Here is a 14,053-nt window from a genome sequence, read left to right on the forward strand (position 1 = left end):
CTCTGGGGGCCTCAGCATGCATTTGCTGGGTCTCCCATGCATCTCTGTGCATTAAGGAGGAGTGGGCTCCCTCCAGGCATACCTGCATTCAATTTATCTACTGCTATATATGCTCCAAGATGGAGGCTCCCATAGATTAGAGTTAGGACCACACTACACAGAGGAGCCTTGACGAGGCAGTGTGTGGCCTCCACATATTTTGCAAAAGTTTGTGCAACTAAATCAGCTGTTTTTAAACGCATATTGTTAGACAGTGTCATTTGTTTTGTTGCAGGCTAGCCGGTAAGTGCACTGGGAAACTTCTGTATTTTGTATAGGAGCAGCATACCAATCTGTTACTCTGCTCTCTCTCCTATCAGCATGCTTCTTGCACTGCAGCACACTTGATTGGCTCCTTGTGCTGCTTCTGCCTCCCCCTCCCTTAGCTCTGCTGTACAGTAGATTACAATAGGCAGATACTAAATCTATTCAGGCACTTACACTGCTTGCATCTGCAAAATATTTATTGGTGAATTAATAATTACAGAGCTGCATTTTTTCTTTCTATTACATCTGCCTGAAGTTCAACTTTAAATTGCACACATGCTGTTATCGGGGTTATGCAATTTTAGTCTATGACATTAATGGCATATATGTAATATAACGTTATAGTAGTGATGGAATTGGGTTAAACCGTTTTGGAAAATGACACCAATGTGGGATTTATCTTCACAGAAAGCAATCGAAAAAGTCAAGCTATTTTTAAATAGTTTTGATACAACCAAATGGCAGTTTATGTGTCTGTGTTACTAAAGTCTGTGTATTGGTGTATTCACATCCTGACCTGAGCACTCTGTGTGATAATTATAACGCGCGGAACTCTAAAGACTTATTACAGTAAAACTGGTTCAGTGGTGTTTTCTGTCTGTACGTATTAGATTGCAGCTTTCATTAAGATAATACAACTTAACATTCAGAATTGGTAGATAACATAGGATAGTCATTTGCACCCACCTAGACTGAGAATACACATTTAATATTAGTATTCCATTTGTGCTGCTCTGCTTAGGCTTTAGTACGAATATCAAAGGCCCTGCTGCGCTTTTCATTCTGCATTTTTAGTAAAGGCTATAAATAGGCTATAAATATATTATACAGATCTGCCATGACAGCTTCTTACCCTCTACCTGAATTAATTAGACATGTCTGTATTTACACAGCTCACCTCGGTACTTGAGGTCATTAAATTCTCGAATATTCTGCATATTCACATTCTCCAGTCCCTTTAATGAAGGTCTTCGTACTGTAGCCTGGAGCCTCTGCCTGGCCAATTCAAAGATATCTGCAGAGCCCTTCTCCCTCCTCTGTCTGAATAGAAAAGAGCAACTTCCATCAGCATGCCAAAGTTTTAAAATACAGCGGTACATATATGTTCTTTCTGCCAGCAAGTAGGGATGTTGTCTGCTCACCAATATAGCATTCCAATATCCGCTTTTATTAAGTCACGTTCCAGGGCCACACAGCGTCTGCTCTTTCTATAGTAAAGATTTTGGCTTAAAAAGTCGGGTCATCATGAGGAGAAAATGACCACCTCCCTCATAAATACCACTGATGGACACAGGAAGTCTTTACCCTTCGAGTTATACTGCGGACTACAGAAGGACTGTAAACTGGCAAACAAAAACTGTAGGCTAGGCCAGTCCAGGATTACCGCCCCCTTGCCCACTACCACTATACATCAGTTCTGTAGCAAAGCAATACCGAGAGCAGAATCATTAACACATAGGTTGAGACCTGGTAGGACCTCAATAGACACCAAGGAAAAAATTTTATGACTACAAAAAAAAATCCTTTTTTTATTTGTCCACTGAGGGACACCAGAAGTGTTTAGCTTCCGGATGTCCAAAAACAGTCCATCTGAGGGGTAGGCAACACAGAAAACAAATGATACCAAGCCAAAGAAAACAGAGAACTGCAGAATGCCTGCAGCTCAGAAAACCACCTGAAAGACCTTATGCCAGAAGCCGGCATAAGATCTGCCCAAAACAACCATCTGGTAAAAGTTAGAGAAGGTGTGAACAGAAGACCAGATGGCAGCATTGCAAATCTAGGAAGCAGTTGCTTGGTGCTTAGAACCCCAAGTAGCACTCACAGATCTAGTACTAGAGTGCTACATGCAGGAAAAGGTAGAACCCGATCCTTGAGACCATAAGTATGAATGGCGGTCTGCCTTAGCCACCTAGAAATAGTGCATCTAGAAGCTGGAGCACCATTCTGGAGTCCATCTGGAATGAAAACAAAATATCAGACTTTCTCTTAAAAAAAGCAGTAGCTGAGTGAGAGAGAGATTCTCACAGCCCATATCCAGGCAATGAAAGAAAATGTCCTTTCTATGAACTGAAGCCAGATAGAGAGACAAATGAACAATGTCGTGGTTGAGGTGAAAGGCAGAAACTACCTTTATGCAAGAAGGAATATCGGAGCCTCAACACAACCTAGTGCTTATGCAAAACCAGAAAAGGGTTTCTTGAAGGAGAAACCTTCCGTTTCAGACACTCGTCTCACAGAGGTGATGGTTCTAAGGAATACCAAAATGTGGGTGAAAGAAGGGATCTAATAGATTCAAATGGCGGTTTCTGAAGCACAGAGATAAACAGATTCAGATCCTATGAAGTCACAGAGAATCAAACAGTGTGAGATCAGATTTACAAAAGGTCTTACTCAAGGAGTAAGAGGCCATTGGTCTCTGAAACAGCATAGAAGTGGCAGACACCCGGCCTTTGATAGTGCTGAGAGCCAAACGCTGGTCCAGACGCGGCTGCAGGAAGGAGAGGATATGCCCCAGGGAGAACACCTAGGGTGAAAGCTCTGAGACCAAATGAAGTATGTCAATGAAGGCTTGTCCAAGGATTTGGCAGACTTTGAATGTCAGACGTGGTGGGCAGACTGGGAACCGCGTTTGGAGGGCCTAGACAAGGAGGCCAAGACCTTGGAGAAATGAAAGGAACGTTTCTTTTGATTTAGAGAGGGGAAGACTTCCCAATCTGTTCTTCAAGTTTCTTCAACTGAGGAAGATGGGGGCTCTTGCTACCAGTACAATCCTTGATGATAGTTTCAAGAGTCAGTTCGAAGAGATGTTGCCCCTCGTAGATCATATGGATCCAACGCTTCTAGTACAAAGCTTTTGCAGTCCAGCAGTCCACGCATGTGCGCTGACATGAGACCCATGCAAGAAAAGAAGCTTTTAACAGACTGTCACAACCACATTTTAAAGATATAGCCATTTGCTCCATACGTTCAATGAGCAAGGGATCAACTGTAGTAGCAGTTACACCTCTTTTGAGAGATTTTTTTTTATCAGTCAGACATGTTTGAGCAAGAACAATAAAAACAGAGTTCTAGAGCTTATCTAGTTCTAGGGCTTATCGAATTGGTCCTTAAAGGAGAACTATGAGGTGAGGGAAAATCACTCACCTCATAGTTCTAGCCGACCTGTGACAGTCTCATTGTCACAGGTCGGCTAGAACTATGAGGGGAGTGAAAATCACTCACCTCATAGTTCTAGCCGACCTGTGACAGTCTCATTGTCACAGGTCGGCTAGAACTATGAGGGGAGTGAAAATCACTCACCTCATAGTTCTAGCCGACCTGTGACAGTCTCATTGTCACAGGTCGGCTAGAACTATGAGGGGAGTGAAAATCACTCACCTCATAGTTCTAGCCGACCTGTGACAGTCTCATTGTCACAGGTCGGCTAGAACTATGAGGGGAGTGAAAATCACTCACCTCATAGTTCTAGCCGACCTGTGACAGTCTCATTGTCACAGGTCGGCTAGAACTATGAGGGGAGTGAAAATCACTCACCTCATAGTTCTAGCCGACCTGTGACAGTCTCATTGTCACAGGTCGGCTAGAACTATGAGGGGAGTGAAAATCACTCACCTCATAGTTCTCCTTTAAGGACAGGCACGTCTTCTACCAGAAAAGTGAGCGCCTTGTTAAGGCCAAGATATCGCCGGATGCACAGTGGGAACAGAGCACTTCTGCACAAAGTCTTCCCCAAACAGGTACAAGGCAAATGGGAGCTTGGGAGGGAGAAAACTGCTTATCAGAGTGTTTCCAATCTTTAATGAGGAAGAGTTAAAAAAAGTGGGGGCAAAGGGAAAGTCTTCACAGTCTTAAGAGTTTTAAATGACTGCTGAGCGCAACTGGACTACTCACAGAGTCTTTAGAGACAGGGCAAGTACTGGGGCAATGCCAGTGGCTTTGGACCTGGAAAGCCCTCCATATCTAACTTTTACAAGAACAAAGACTGGAAAGCACCCCATGCAGATACCAGTGCCAGAAGGTCATTTCCAAACTATCCCTGCAACGTCCAGTGCAGCAGGATCTGTGCTAAAGTACCATAGAAGTGTGGTTCAGTGATATAGAGGTATAGTAGAACGCATACCCGCTCCTGGAGGGGAGAGACTCATCATCTCTGTCAGTATCTTGTAAACGGCCCTCTAAACGTCTCTGCTCACTGCGCAGCTGCTTCCTCAGCTCAGTCAGCTCAGTAATCACATTCTTCTTCTCTTCTGAAGTGAAAACCCAAGAATGTCACAATAAAACAATTAACTGGGACTTATGTACAAAACATTACCAGCTCTACATAGAGGCTGGGATTTATAGACAAGAAATATCCGGCATAATATAAGAAAAATAGGATTTCTCACTTACCAGTTAAATCCGTTTCTTGAAGCATAGTACAAGGCACAGGCAGATTCAGAGACGAATATGCAGTTATCAGGTGATTAGACACTGGCCAGAGCTGTGAGGACCTACCTATAGACCCTCCCTCTCCCAAGAATACGCAGTTTTTTATCAAGCAATAGAGGACATAGAGGGGAGGGTCCTGTATCCTGTACTGTACTCCAAGAAACAGATTTTACTGCCAAGTTAAAAATCCTATTTTCTTGATTGTATAGTACAGAGATGACTGGGACGTACAGTACAAAAGCAATAAAACAGAGGGGTGGGCAACATAGCATAGAACTGCCAGCAGGCCCACATAACAGAAACAAGGGAAACCCTAACTTATATACCTTACAGTCAAAAGTAGCATGAGCAGAGGCCTGGAAATCCACATGATAGAACTTAATGTGACAAGAAAACCAGGTGGTGGCCTTACAATTCTGTAGAGCACATGTTTGACGCTGAAAAGCCCAAGAGGCACTGAAAGGTCTAGTAGAGTGTGCATGCCTATTGTGCTAAAGTTAGGGCTCTACCATTTCCTGTGAAGGCACAATGGCCTGTCAAACCTACTAGGCATGATGGAACAAGACCCAGGGAGCCCTCAGTTAGGTCCTTCAGAAAGCACAAAGAAACTGAACGAAGCCTTAGCTCAGATGGATGGCTCTAACCACATCCAGGCAGTGGAGGCAAACCTCCCTAGGATGTTTCAGAGCCGGACAAAAAGAAAGAAGGACAAAGCCCTGCTTAAGATAAAACGAGTACATCATCTTAGGCAAAAAAAGAATCCTTAGTCCCAATAGCCACTTTATGTTTATGAAGAAGAAACAGTTCTTCTAAAGGCTAGGACGTGAAGCTCTGCCCAGGCCGCTTCTTTTTGAACCATGTGACTTCTGGTTACCCCTTAATGGATGAAGTATGCCACAGCCATGGCATTGCCAGAACGGACCCCAGAAGACAGCTCGTCCAGTGCTGCAGGGAGAGCTGAATAGCTGTAAGACCCAGTACATTGATGGATTGTCTGAGTTCCCTCGTCGATTGATGTTCCCTGTACAGTCAAGGTCCCTAGGGCACCTCCCCAGTCCAACAAGCTTGTGTCCATTGTCAGTACCGCAGTGGAAGGAAAGACTTCCAGGACTTCACGTTTTGTCTGACAGATGCACAGGACGATCTAGAGAGTGAGTTTTTTTGTCCCACTCAGCTAGAATGCTCAGCTAAAGTTGTCTGGAGTGAAACTGAGTACTGCCTTGAAGGAGGCCACATCAAACCCAGGACCCTCATGCGGAACCTCGCTGAGGGCTAGTCCCTGGTTTGATGGGTCTGCACCTGTGAATACAAAGACAGAATCTTTGATAGGCGAATAAACACCGGGGGCCTGGTATGTGTCCAGGAGAAGACCCATGTACTCCAGATGATGAATGGGGTCCACCGACTACTACCAAAGGCTGAAGATCTACTTGAAACGCTGCAGCGTCAGAATCATTCTCTAAATGTTGGTCGACAGAGTCTGTTCAGACTCAGCCTTCAACATCAGAACGCAAGAGAGCAAGAATGGGAGCTAGTATCTTTGTGAACACCCATGGGGCTGTGTAAAGGCCAAATGGAAGAAGCACAAATTGTGGAGGAAAACTTGGTACATCCATGATGTCCACTAAAGCAAGAACATCCCCTGTTGGAGGGAAGCAATCACTAAGCCTTCCAATTCCATGCGGAACTTGCTAACCAGCAGAAAATTGTTGAAGGATTTCAGGTCCACGATGGCATGCACCCCTCTGTTCAGTTTGGAAACCATAAACAGATGGTAGTAGAACCCCTGGAACTTTTTCTCCTAAAGAACAGGGCAATGACCCCTGAGGAAAACACTTGCTGTATCACCCTCTGCAGACCATCTTTTGGAAGAGAGCAGATTAGAATGCATAAAGCAAGTAGGAGGGCAGGGACAAGATTCCAGTTTGCAACACTGGGAACCACAGGGTGAACCCACAAATACTGGATGTCTCGAACCTTAACTGCCACAACAGCCAACAGACGTCCCTCCACTTTTGAAAGTGGGGGTGACCTGTCATTGTCAAAGAGGACATGGTTCCAGGTTTGGCCAGTTTAGGGGTCTAGGGCTTGCATCTGAAGTGGAAGCCAGCCTTTGCCTTGGTGAAGGTGGAAGCCTGAGAGGTTTAAAAGAAGCTCTTTCTGGCTGAGACTGAGGTGGGCCTACTGGGAGGAACTTTAGTTTTTTTGTTTTCTGGGTAAAAGCATGCTCTTATCACCCGTGACCTTCTTAATAAATGTGCCCAGGTCTTCTTTGAAAAAGTTGTTCTGCCATGAAGGGAATCCTCTCAAGTTGCTTCTTACAAGCTGGTCCTGCTGACCAGTGCTTAAGCCAAAAAGACTATGCATTTAGACTGAAAGAAATGCCAGCCTGGAAAGCCGACAGTCAGCCAGGCCATGTACATAGTAGCCTGGCCTCTGTTGTTCTCACGTCAAGTGAGTATACCTGGGTCTTCAGGGACAGGGTCATACCAGTGTGGATATACCACTGTCCTGGAACTGTGTAGCAACCTATGGTGGGTGCCTAACACAGGATGAAGTGCCCAAAGTGAAATTACAGGCCGGCCCTGCTCCTTCCATCCAGTGGGGTCCGGTCCCTGGGGCTATTGCCGTGGGGCACCAATCCAAAAGCTGTGTGGTTGCCGCTGTGGCGTGATGCAGCCAGAGAAGCTTGATTTTCCAATCACCAGAAATAAGGTAAGAAACCCTACATACATTTCCATCAGTAGAGAAAAGGCATCCATCAACTAAGGACACTAGCAAAAAACTGAGGATTCTTGGTCGTGTGAGGGGTTATATCAGGGTTTGACCAGTGTCCAATCACCTGTTGATACCTGCATATTACCCAGTGGTCTCTGAATCTGCCTAAATGAACATGAAATTAGAGTTCCACAACCAAATAAAACATGACCATTTGTATAATGTCTCACATTTAGGAAAAAGTTTAATGACAAATATATAATCATACATAAGCACACATACATACATACACACACACACAACACAATATAAATGAGTGATTCCCTATAATACACAGTTTTCAGTCATGATCCCAAATCAAAAAGGTTTGGAATAACTTACCATAAGCTCTGAGTTGAGTGCGCCTTGCAGGAACCGGTGGAGATATTGTACGGGTCCTGGGCTCATCCTGTGCCAGAAAAAGGACATCTGACATTATAACAATATTGTGTAATGCACGGATCACTACCTGATAATGTTGTATTATACATGTACCCACCTAGGCAAAACCCTACCACTGACCATGAATCATCATGAAATGGTGAATTCTGGATTTTATTGGTACACTGCAGTCAAACATAAAAATGTTGCATTTAAACTGTTTGAAAGTAAATCTGATCTGGCCTACAATTAAACTAAGGTAACAACAGAGCTGAATCGCAGGTGCAATGAGGTACCTGAATGTGACTAGGTTAGTATTCTGTGTGTTCATTGTGACACTGTGGTGCCTCCTTGATATTCGGCTGTATACAGACACTTGAAATCTGGCCAAGTTAAGCTTAATAAGACACTGTCCCCAGACCGCACTTTTAAAATGGATATTAACGGAGAACTATGGGGGTCCGGGCTTTTCCCCATAGTTCTCCTTAGGGTAACGGGAGGACACAAACTAGCGTCCTCCCGTCACCCTAAGCTCAGTATACCGCGAGCTACAGCTTGCGGTATACTGAGACGCCGCAGCCGGAGCGGATCCCGACATTGATGTCGAGATCCGCCCAGCTGCGTGAGTGACAGCTGGCTCTGCCTATCTAGAGGCAGAGCCAGCTGTACCCGCCCCCTCCCCCGTCCATCCTGCCAGTCAGCGCTGGCGGATCGGAGCGGGGAATCCATCCCCTCCCCTGTAACGGCAGAGAGCCGTGACAGGATCGAGAAGTGAGCGAACACCGGCATGTTCGCTCACCTCCCAATCTACTGATTGTGTTCGCTCACCTCCCAATCTACTGAGCCGACCTGTGATAGTCTCATTGTCACACGTCGGCTAGAACTATGAGGTGAGTGAAAAGCACTCACCTCATAGTTCTCCATTAAGCATTTGCATGATTCCCAAAAATGAGGCAGAATGGGGAGGGTTCCTCACATTAAGTTTTTCAAACAGGCTTGGGAGAGGCTGCACATGGCCTAGAGGTATGACAAGGAAAAGGTTATTTTGCCAAACCTGAGCATTTGTGGGGTTTTTATATACTGGGGACACTTGAATGCATGAGCAATTTTTTTAGGAAAGGTGAACTAACCATTTTTTAATAGTTCACTGAGTGATTTGACTTTTTGGCTAAGCTAAGGTAATTAATTTAAAAAAAGTCCACTTACTGCAATTATTGTTTTAAAAATAATTTATGAAGGACAAGAACAAAACCAGCAACTTTTTGCAAGTTTTACAGTTTGGGAAAAATAAAAACATAATTCAGTAAGATGGAAAAAAAAACCCCACTGGAAATACATACATGTGATTTGATGGACACTTCGCTCTCAGCAGTTGGCGGTCTCGGTGTACGGGAGGTTAGTTTGTGCCGTAAGGTAGGGATCACTGGAGATGGCAGCCTTGGAGACTGTAACTACAAAATAAAAAATATAACATGTCAGGCTGAGGACATAGAGCGAGGTGTGGAAGCACTGCTCACAACACTACAATTATCAGACCGTACGTGTTGATTACCTAGAGTCTATTAGGCTATACTGAACTGTAATTGCACCAAACAAAAAAAACAAAAACAAGTTCCCGGTCTAAAGCATGCTTGGGTTTGCCCGTAACAAGTGATAAGAGCCAAATTTTCTCTAATCTACACGTAGGGAGAGCAGTGTCTCATGTTTTCCATACAACATAAGTGGAATTGTAGAGGTGAGAATGAGGCTTGTACAAGCCTGAAGACAAAATAAAACATATCACTACATATAACTACTTACCTTCTCTTTCTCTTCAGTCACATCGGCTGCCTTCTGCTCTTCATAAAAGTGTTTCAGTTCCACCTCCTGTTTTGCCTCTTCCTCTTTTTTCCTTCTTCCAGCTTCTTTACGTTTTTCATCTGCGAGACGAACCAACTCTTCATTTGTCTGCCTTTGCTGATACAATATTGCAATACTATTAGTATCTAAGCTCCTGGAAGTGGGCCCCACTTAATGTGTCAAAATACATAACCCGATCCATGGATAGATAATTACACATTTATCAATGTCCCATATCTACCAATAAACATTCACATTATCAGTGAGCCCTGGTTCACACCTAATAATAAGTACTATCCTTGTCGCACTCCTTGCCGATATGTCCCTTGTAGTGGGGGGTGCTTGCAGTGACTGCGGATGGCGACGCGAATGTCAGCAAAATTGTAGGAATGTCACCAGCACACCAGTCTTTTTAGGATAGCAAAAGCTTCATTTATTGAAGTTTTTTTGTCATATGACCAACAAGCGCTTTCGGGAGCGCACATGGTCCCTTCATCAGGCTAAAGCCTGATGAAGGCTTATGGTCAATGCTAAAGCCTTATGAAGGGACCCTGTGCGGTCCCAAAAGCGCTTGTTGGTCATATTTCAAAAAAATAAGCTTTTGCTAGCCTAAAAGGACTGGTGTGCTAATGACATTCCTACAATTTTGCTGGTTCACACCTAGGCGGCACCGTTTTTGTGCGTTAGGTTATTTGCATGTTTGTGCGCGTTGTGCACTTTTGTATGCGCGTTTTAACGCGCGTACATGAAGGCGCGCGTTTTGATAGCCAGCTCATAAACCATTGTGGCCAATGGAAGAACGCGCATATAAACGCGCAAAAACGCTCACGAAAATATGCAACATGCTTCTGTTGCGCGTTTTTGGGCATTTCCAATGAAGTTTATAGGGAGGAAAAGCGCTTTTAACTGCCCAAAGAAGCTCCTGTATCTTTTCAGGCATCTGGAATTTTCCTGCTAGTGTTTTTCTGCTCAGGTGCCCAGGGCCATTGAAGTAATGGGATTTCTTGTGTTGGACAGTTTTCGAACTGCTCAAAACGCCTAGGTGTGAACGAGGGCTAAGAGTGACTGAAAAAAACGAATCCACTTGTTGTGGGACAATACAGTATGTCTGAGAGGAGTCTTGCTCCATAGCAATGAAAATGTCAAAGCAAAATAAAGATTGAAATGGAAATGTCTTGGTGATGTAGCAATTTCTAAACATCTAAAATAGTAAAATAAAGTGCTTTTCACATAAATAATGAAAACAAAGCAATGAAGATGTTCCTACAAAAAACATGTCTCAAACTATTTAAGTGGCCTTCAATGAACACCACAGCATGTTAACATCAGATTTGCAGTTGAACCAAATATGTTGGAATTCACCTGAGCGGGCATCAGAATGCCAATATCAAGTTTTCAGACTATGTAATGCATCACTGAAAGAATCTTAATCACTAAATGAGATGGGGGAAAGAGGAGTATAACTTTGTATGGAAGATGGTTGACGCGCAGGCCTCCAAAAAATAAAACTCAATCCATGTATAACCAATTTTGTCCAGAGCTTTCCACATAATTGGACATTTATACAAACACTACTGTCCGCCCCATAACTAATCCCAAATAAGTGTGAAATTCCATTACTTCCTCCTCTTTAAGCTTTTTCCTATTCTGCTCCTCTTCATATTCTCGCTGAATTTTGGCCCTTTGTTCAGCAACACGCTTCTCTTCTCTTTCATCTTCCATACGAATTTGTTCTTTCTCCTCTTCTTCTTTACGTCTTTTCTCTTCAATCTGTTCATGGAATTAATGTTTTTGTTATTCTTTCATAGATTGAAGATGATGTTTTTACCCAAAGCACTGCCAAATAGAGCTGGCAGTCTGAATTAAACAGTTACCTGTTGGCGTAAGAAGTTCTTGTAGGATTCCTGCTGATGCACCTGCTGTTCAGTGGGGGGCTCATTGAACACACTGCCTCTTGCAAACTGAGATTGATTTGCAAATGAAAACCCTGGCAAGACAAATGAACAGAGGGGCTGAACAGCACTACTTGTATCTATACATTGCTGGTCAGGAGGCGTGAGTGAGTCTACCCAGCTGCAAAGACACCGCTCTGGAGTTTACCCAACGGAGCAATCATCTCATTCAGAGTGAGATTTGTGTAGGCAGAGAGTGTAATAGCACCACAGGGACTGACGGATATGGACTGTTGTGTATAACACTATTTATCTGAATAATTACCAGCGAAGCCATTTCATTGTCTCTGTAATAACACTACCTGCCCGTGTTATACTTCCAGAATTACCTGGTATTTTTCCAGTGGATGATGTATGATCAGCCAGGCTTGTGTCCACTACTACAACAGCTCTCTTGTCTTCAAATGCTTTTAATTCTGGATTCTGAGAAGCATTTTCATTCTGCTTATGCATGCGCTTGAGATCAGCTGTAAGGGAACAAGCAGACATAAAATGTAGTTTACTGAATGAAAGGGAATATATGGTGTTTTTGGAAGTAATTCCTTTATTGTGTTAATAAAATTAGTCAGTAAATATGTAAATATGAAATACTGCAATGCATATACTTCATATTTAGCCCTTGCATCCAGCAAATGGCACTCCAGGCTATGTTCCCCTTTTTACCTGGTCACCTTTACTAATTTGCTGCAAATAGCCTGTGTTGTGAAAGTCTTCAATAGCCTGAGCTCACATTACTTCCTTACTGTGATATACAATGTTCATGTAAGCTAGTCAGAACCTAGAAGCTCTACAACACATAGAATTACATAGAACACCTGTAGAATTTTCATTCCGTAAACACTTACTGATGAGATTTCCCTTTTCATCCTTGAGTGGAGCCCCTCCTCCTCCTTTACCCCAGGGGTTGTAACTCCTCATTTCGGCTTCCAGCTTAGATTCATATCGCTCGTGCTCTTCTTTCTCTTTTCTGCGCTTCTCATTCCGATCTCTTATCTGCAGACAAATAACAGGTACCCTTTCTTTTAATACTGCTGTGGATAACCAGCTGCTGGACATTATATCTCACTGAATTCCAGCAGCAGTGGAAGCCAATGAAGATATGAAATTATACCTGCTGATCCAGGTCTTTCTGATAAGATTGAGCAACCTGCCGATTCTGATGAGCTTTTTCTTCTGGAAATGATCCTAAACTGGCCATTTTTGCAGCCTCTGCTCTCTGCTTATAGCCCCTAAAAATACATTAATTGAGTAAATGTTAGTACATATACAATATACTATACAGCACAGGTAAACAGTGTGCATTATTAAAGCTTGATATAACCCCTTTTGTTAAATCCAGGTGATAGTACAGTGCTTGACATCCTACTTTCATTTCTTTATCTTTTTTGATATGTATGTTTTGGTAGGACAAGAGCCCACCGGGTGTATAAAGGTGCGTCTGCATCTGATCAAGATATAGGCATAAGCAATTTTACACTACATTCTGTTGTTTGTTTTTTTTATTTAAAAAAAAAAAAAAAAGAAGATGTGCAAGTCCCGGTCACATTTTTGCAGATGTCAAAGTGTGAAGTTGGTTTCACCTTTTTTCAGTTACTTACACAGTGTGCTCCTGTGAATGACCCGGGACGGGATACATTGAGGGCATGCCGACACCTGGAGCTGGCTGCCCGCCTATTGTGCCTACAGGATCTGTATGAGGAAAGGATAATCAATACCTGATGGACTCATATGAGCTTATCACATAAAAAAACAACAAAAAGCAGTAATAAGGCTTAAAGTCATTGACATCAATCAGTAATTTAACTGTAGTCAGATTAGTGTAAAATAAATTCCGATTGGTGTATGGGTCACTGACGATTGCAACACCATACTGAAAAAGCTTGAAGCTTAATATTATTCTAGTGAGAAAAAAGGAAAGCTGTTAGCTTGCTGTGCCCTAATCTTATGTACAATACTCAATATGTGGAATTGTAAGAGGAGCAGTATCAGACAGTATAATCCAATCATAACAAGGAGAGTGGACATTAGAGAAGGAATCAGCAGGTAAAATCTTACTATCAATTTAGTCATTCCCATGTATGTCACAGTGTTAGTACCCCTATTGATCTGGGTAGGACGCACGTTCACAGAGGTATATTAACAGTGATTTCTGACTTTCACATATAGTTGCAAACTTATGCAACTAAGGCCCTTAATCAAATGTTTAGGGCTGCAACAACTAATCGACAATAATCGATGATGAGAATAGTTGCCAACTATTCTCATCATCAATTAGTTGTTTAGAGAGGGAGGGGGGGAGAGAGGGAGGAAGAGAGGGAGACGGAGGGGGGGAGAGAGGGAGGAAGAGAGGGAGACGGAGGGGGGGAGAGAGGGAGGAAGAGAGGGAG

At 43.2% G+C, this 14,053-nt stretch overlaps 1 protein-coding gene and 1 long non-coding RNA gene across 2 annotated transcripts in view; both read right to left on the reverse strand.

Moving 5' to 3' along the window:
- The window catches only part of CSPP1 (centrosome and spindle pole associated protein 1), a 63,483-nt gene that overhangs the window by 5,621 nt on the left and 43,809 nt on the right, over positions 1-14,053 (reverse strand). The window contains exons 19-29 of the mRNA XM_018554207.1: positions 13,265-13,355; positions 12,778-12,895; positions 12,512-12,659; positions 11,996-12,133; positions 11,589-11,701; positions 11,335-11,484; positions 9,676-9,831; positions 9,216-9,320; positions 7,837-7,903; positions 4,430-4,556; positions 1,205-1,347 (exon numbers count right to left, since the gene is read on the reverse strand). Of these exons, the coding sequence (XP_018409709.1) occupies positions 1,205-1,347; positions 4,430-4,556; positions 7,837-7,903; positions 9,216-9,320; positions 9,676-9,831; positions 11,335-11,484; positions 11,589-11,701; positions 11,996-12,133; positions 12,512-12,659; positions 12,778-12,895; positions 13,265-13,355 (1,356 nt within the window). The remainder of the gene's footprint in view (positions 1-1,204; positions 1,348-4,429; positions 4,557-7,836; positions 7,904-9,215; positions 9,321-9,675; positions 9,832-11,334; positions 11,485-11,588; positions 11,702-11,995; positions 12,134-12,511; positions 12,660-12,777; positions 12,896-13,264; positions 13,356-14,053) is intronic.
- Positions 13,327-14,053, reverse strand: part of LOC108785193 — a 3,115-nt gene continuing 2,388 nt past the window's right edge. Inside the window, exon 3 of the long non-coding RNA XR_001941118.1 lies at positions 13,327-13,355. This is a non-coding gene — a long non-coding RNA (uncharacterized LOC108785193). The remainder of the gene's footprint in view (positions 13,356-14,053) is intronic.

Source organism: Nanorana parkeri, unplaced genomic scaffold, assembly GCF_000935625.1.
Source record: "Nanorana parkeri isolate BGI_ZX_2015 unplaced genomic scaffold, ASM93562v1 scaffold147, whole genome shotgun sequence".
Taxonomy (NCBI): Eukaryota; Metazoa; Chordata; class Amphibia; order Anura; family Dicroglossidae; genus Nanorana; species Nanorana parkeri.